At 38.4% G+C, this 6,084-nt stretch overlaps 1 protein-coding gene across 3 annotated transcripts; it reads right to left on the minus strand.

The window, feature by feature from the left end:
- Positions 1-580: 580 nt before the first annotated feature.
- Positions 581-3,841, minus strand: LOC103652086 (uncharacterized). Of its 3 annotated transcripts, none has more exons than XM_023302121.2 (4): positions 3,737-3,795; positions 2,317-2,558; positions 1,918-2,235; positions 581-1,160 (listed from the first exon to the last, which is right to left on the minus strand). In XM_023302121.2, exons 3-4 carry the CDS (start codon positions 2,194-2,196, stop codon positions 813-815), a joined length of 627 nt encoding a protein of 208 aa, XP_023157889.1. In that variant the 5' UTR covers positions 2,197-2,235; positions 2,317-2,558; positions 3,737-3,795; the 3' UTR covers positions 581-812. The 3 variants fall into 3 exon arrangements, with proteins under 3 accessions (XP_023157889.1, XP_020406691.1, XP_020406690.1); XM_020551102.3 differs by lacking the exon at positions 3,737-3,795 and adding an exon at positions 2,641-2,904; XM_020551101.2 differs by lacking the exon at positions 2,317-2,558 and having other exon boundaries at positions 3,737-3,841.
- Positions 3,842-6,084: the final 2,243 nt, after the last annotated feature.

Here is a 6,084-nt window from a genome sequence, read left to right on the forward strand (position 1 = left end):
TAGGAATGCTCAAGGCAAAGGTATGGAACTAGTTGTTTCATTTGGTATGTGACCAATAATAGTTCCTTTCAAGTGACATTCTTTCAATTGGTAATAATCTATTCTATGGAAAGTAATGTCAATATGAAGGTTAAATTCCTTTGGCTTACATTTGTAAATTGGTGCATATTGTTAATTCACTCCTCCATGTGCATTAACTTAACACCCCGTTTGGATGCCTAGAAATGAAACCTTTTCCAAGAAATAAATTCCAAGAAATAAATTATATAGAATTCAATCGACTAGAAAGTGATTCAATTCCATTATTTTTGTTTGGTTGTACAAGCAATTGAATTCCTAGAATTAAATTCTAGATGTTGTTTGGATACTTTGCACACGGAATTTGAATTTGAATACAAACAAGGATCTCTTGACTTTGCATCTGCTTAAAAATAAGCATGAACAATTTACAACTATCAGAAACTATTAAGTTCACAAATAACAATTCCACAAAGGCAAGTCACACATAACAGTTTCACAAAGTCATCAAATTCGCACATAAAAGTTCTACAAAGACATCAAATCTTCACATAGTAGTTTTATAAAGCCATCAAGTTCGCACACAACAGTTTCACATAGCCATCAAGTTCACACACAAAAGTTTCACAAAGACAAGTTCACACAATCAGTTCAACACAGAGATCTAAGTTCACATATAAGTTGTTTCACTTCCTTAGTTGCATCATAAGCCACCTCTTCCTCCTTTCCATTGGGAGTGCCATCATCGACTCAAACTTGCGTGCATTAGAGGTGAGGATGTCATAAAGCTAAAGTTATGTGTCTTCATCAAGTCCCTCAACCTCTTGTAATGCGGCGAGAACTTCGGCGGAAGAGGGTAGCTTTGGACCGTCATCTTTCAATGCAGATGTAAGCATGTCAAACTTATCACACCATATAGAGTTAAATGAATCATCTGATCTTTGTCTTTTTAAACTACTCGAGGAAGATACAGAATATGGAGCATCCTTGCCTCCGGTATCATTCTCTTTTGCCATTTCCTTTGAACTTTCAGCTGCTGTTTTAGCACTCTCTCCATTTGCTTGGCCATTATTGTACACTAGGCTGAGTAGATCCCAAAACTTCACAACCTTATGTCTATATCCTTTTGCTTCCTTATTCCTCTATAAAAAAATTGTTACAAAGATACATCAACAAATAAACTTGGAATTGAAACATAAACTAAGCTGCAAAAAATGGAATAAACTATTAGGCAACAGTAGCATGTATGACCAATTTGGAGTAAAAATAAGAACAAAAAATCTTCACAAAAATGAAATAAACTACAAAAATTGAAAGTAATGGCAGTAGTGGCAGACAAAGTAGTTTACAAAGCTAACAAAAATTATTCACAGTTTACAGTAGTGGCAGACAAAGTAGTGCACGGTGAACAAAAATTACAAAGTAAAGAAGGCTAAGTTGTTACCACAAAGGCAAGTCATATATGAAGCTAGTTGTTACCAGCGGCAAAGCGTACTATCAGGAAGTGAAGAAAGGCTAACATTTGAAATGTGAACTCGTAATTAGGCTGCAGGGCCAAGTTATGAATAATCGCGAGCTACCAAAGATCAAGCAAACAACACACATGTAATATTCGCATGCATCAGGACCAACACATCCTTCATCATCATTAATATGCTGTAATTATGAAGCTAAAAATAAACAAGGTCAAACTCCAATTTGACACGATAAGAGCTTAGCATCTTTCCTAAAGTTCATGAACTGCAAACACCAAGATCAAACGCCAGATCAGCCTATAACTCAAAATGTACAAGGGCTTATTCAAGGTGCCATGCATCAGGCAAATCGTAAGATCTATTTCCTATAACACAACAAGCAAATAATAAACTAATGAGTAATGAACAACAAAAATTTTCTTACCTCAACGTACTCATCCCATACAGTGTCACTATCAACTTTGAGCTTGTTCTTCTCCCAATCCCATCCAAAACCACTAGTGGACAACAAACCATTAATGATATTGTAGTGCTTATCAAAGGTCTTGCTGCGAGAGCTAATATTTTCCTTTGTAATGGTGACATTACACTTCTCACAAACATTCTTCACAGCAGCTGTGTATACATGAGACTTCCACCCATTCTGACATCCATCACCTTTATTGTAATAGTCCACAAATGTATCAAGGAGTACCTTATCCATCTCATCATTCCAAGGAACATAGCCCCTTGTTTTCTTGTCCTACAATCAAAGAACCACACATATAAAAAACACAAACACAAAAATTCATAAATGACAAAGACATAGAAAACAGAAGCATACAACTATGAGCTTTGACCACGCCTCGCTTGATAATCAACAAACATTTCACTAGCTTTGGTGTCTCTAAAATAACCCCACTCATTAGTTGATTGAACATGCGTAATCATACTCATTTCTCCTTGATTTTCAGCAGGAGCAGCAGAGATGAGACTATCAACTTCATGTATTAGAATATCGTCCATATCTCTTTGTCTATCCCTTAAAAAATTATGCAATATGCAGCAAGCATGGATGATCCTAATCTGCATAGAATAATATGGCTAAGTCAATACATAATTTTAAAACTAACGATTGAATTTTAATTGAAGACCTACTATGTTATACCTGGTTTTCTAAATCAAAATATGAGCTGGTCCTCAAGATTGCCCATCTCATCTTCAATAGCCCAAAAGTTCTCTCTATCACATTCCTAGTTGTTGCATGGCGTAGGTTGAATAACTCTCTCACAGTAGATGGATTGTTGCCTTGAATAGCCCATTCATTCAAGTGGTACCGTGTAGATCGGTACAGGGCAAGAAATCCCAGACCATTTGTATATCCAGCATCCACTAGATAGTATTTACCACTAGGAACAACAAATGTGTCCTCCTGTGACATGGCATCATGTAGTATGCGTGAATCCGAAGCCGACCCTTCCCATCCAGCCAAGACATATAGAAACTTCATTTGTCGATCACAAACCCCTAATACATTAGTGGTGATTCATTGCTTCCTATTTCTGTACCTACCTTGGTCAGTCAATGGAACATTCACATCGATATGTGTGCCATCTAGTGCACCTAGACAGTCCTCAAACCATTTCCACTTTGGATCCTCAGGTAGAGTGGTTTCTGGATTAGGAAGCTTGATGAACTCATGACTTAAAGATAGAATCCCTCTAAGCACTTCGTTGAAGTGTCGACTGATTGGTTCAAGGGAACACCCATAAGTGCTACAGATCAGCCTCATTTTGGTGTTATGACCTACTATAAGCAGAAAAATTGCAAGCTTTTCTTCTACCGACACATTTAGGGTATCCTGTAGGCCACTCTTTTCCCGTAAGATGGCACTCAAGTCACTAAAAGATCTCTTAGTTAGGCGCAAACTGTCATAGCAATAGACATTTGAACCCTGGTACATATTATGTAGCATTTGTTTTCTGCACTCGACATTTCTCTCTTGAACTTCGTTAGCATCTACGATGTGTCTAGGTCTCCTCCGTTGATACCGATTTGCAATTATAGCCATAATAGACACAGCTAATACAACAACTCTCTTTCGCTTCTTTCTCTTCCTTTTAATTTCCTCCTCGTTAGTATATTGATTTGATATCTAGAATATGTAATTTATATGCAATTAGACATGCTAGTTGAAAGCAAAATGCTCTACTCAAGAATAAAAACACTACTAGTAGTGGCACAAGGTGGAATAGGAGAAGTACCGATGTAGCCATGGAGATTGAAGGATTTGTTGAAGGTAGCTAGATGAAACTTGAGGCGACAGATCCCAAAACAAACTTGTGATGAAACTGCAAAAACAAAAACAACTTTTAAAATAGTCTGGGAACCTCATGGAGCAGAGTTCATGATTTCAACATGTGAATGCCCGTCTGCAATAATCATAAAATTCTGTTCAAAACAGTAATCTGCAATAATTATAAAATTCTGTTTAAAATAGTCTGGGAACCTCATGGAGCAGAGTACTAGTTTTGCCAACAATATAATGCAATAGCTAGTTAATTGAAGATACAGTAGCGACGAGAGAGGGGAGGATCTGATCGATGTCGTCGGGCGAGGACGGGTACTGCAGCTCAGATTCGTCGCGGGCGGAATCCCCCGACCAGCCGCAGGCAGCTGCGGCGGCGGACGCGGACGTGGAGTCGCCTCGCGCCGGAGCCGGGCCGAACAAGCGCGACCTCCACGCCTCGCCGCCAGCTAAGCGCAGGTACGGGCGGGGTTCATCTGCTGCGGCGGTGGCTGGCACGGGACTCTATACAAACTAGACATGAGCTGCAAAGATGTGTGATTAATTTGGGTCGTCCTTTTCTGTTTGCGAGCAGCCGGAGATCGATGGAGAAGCGGGTTGTGTCGGTGCCGCTGGCCGAGTGCGGGGACCGGCCCAAGGGGGGCAGCGGCGGGGAGGGGCCGCCGCCGTCTGACTCGTGGGCGTGGCGCAAGTATGGGCAGAAGCCTACATTGGAATAATCGCTCCTGAGCTGCAGATCCTACGCGATCCTAGGAATCCCCTTGATAGACACACCTCCAGATCGTCGGGATGAACAGAGGAAGAACACGAGATGGATGAGGGCAAGGTAGATGACTCACCTGAGCTGCTTTTTCCGACGAGCGCGAGGTAGACGAGGGCGAGGAAGATGGGGGAGACGGATGAGGGCGGCGGTCCTGGGTGGAGATGGTCTGGGCGACGTAGCAAACCTTAGTTGCCTTTCTAGCCTTTTCTGATGGTAGAGGGTCTGAATTGAGAGGAGGCCATATTTGCAGGGATTAGAATTAGGTAGAAATGATCAATTCAATTCCACAGACAGCCAAACAGACCAATTCTTGGAAAGTGATTCAATTCAAACCAATTCTTGGGAGCCAAACAGCCCCTAAAAGGAATTTAATTTATGCCTTTATGCCTCATAAATGATGATTTGTCTGCCATTCATATATAAATATCATCATTCATTAAATACTTCCTTGTACCACTAATATCTCTTTTCGAAGTGCTTTTTCGACTAGTTTTAAAAGGTAAAGAGATAACAAGCTAAAGAAGGAAGTCTCCACAAATGAAGAAAAGAAGAATACTTAGATGACACCATCTCGTATAGTAAGATCTTTCAATTGATATAACAAATGGTACATTCTATATGTTGGTAAGTATTCTTAGGCATAAGTTAATTCATTGCAAATTTGTCATGCCTTGACCAATATATGTAATGTACTCCTCATGAAACTCTTAACTGAATTGAAAGTGCATTTGGCAAGTCATTCAAATACTTGATGCACATATGTAGTGGGAGCACATTATATATATCTTGTGTCATAGAGAATAAGTTTCCCTTGAGTAAGCTATACTAAGATAATCCAAAATGGTAAATTTGTATCTCATTCATATGGATTATAATCTTTGTTTTCTAAATAGCTACTCTTGATGCAGTTTAAAATTCCCTTATCGTTAAATCTAAAAGTGCATAAGAATCCTTTTTGTTGATATTCATCACATACATATGCACTAACATGGATATGATTTTTAAACTGTAAAAGGTACAATTAGTGATCCATAATCTCTAAATTTTGGAAACCTACAAATTGATATCTTAGGAATCTACTTCAATCGTTATCCATATGCTTCACACTAGGATTGGATCACTAAGTTGTAAATTCCATGCATAACTTGTCTTTATGATATGAATGCTTGTGCGACTAACCTTGATAAGCTAGGTGCACCCAAAGTCAAGGTAGGTTCATCATCAAGAAGGCAACACAACGATGTATTAATAAAATGTAATACCCAATTTGTAGATATAATATAAAAGGAGAAAAAGTTATTTTCCTTTATCTATATGTGTGTGTTGTATCTACTTACTATCACAAGTGAACACCTCATTAAAAAAAACAAAGGATTAATAAAAGCATTAAATTATTCATCATACTGGAGTTTAATTGTTTGTGCATTTAATAATAAAAAAAATTAAGGTTACATTAATGATGTGAATTAAGGACTAAAACCTAAATCAAATCTTAGAATTTGGAAATAAAAATATAAAGAAAAGTATATATAAATAAATAT

Source organism: Zea mays, chromosome 3 (assembly GCF_902167145.1).
Source record: "Zea mays cultivar B73 chromosome 3, Zm-B73-REFERENCE-NAM-5.0, whole genome shotgun sequence".
Lineage (NCBI taxonomy): Eukaryota > Viridiplantae > Streptophyta > Magnoliopsida > Poales > Poaceae > Zea > Zea mays.

What these genes read in the sequence shown, in the direction of transcription:
- LOC103652086 (XM_020551101.2), bottom strand. An exon ending in TATGGGATGAGTACGTTGAG is followed by an intron (nt 1,161 to 1,917) that starts GTAAGAAAATTT and finishes ATTTTTTTATAG; the next exon opens with AGGAATAAGGAAGCAAAAGG.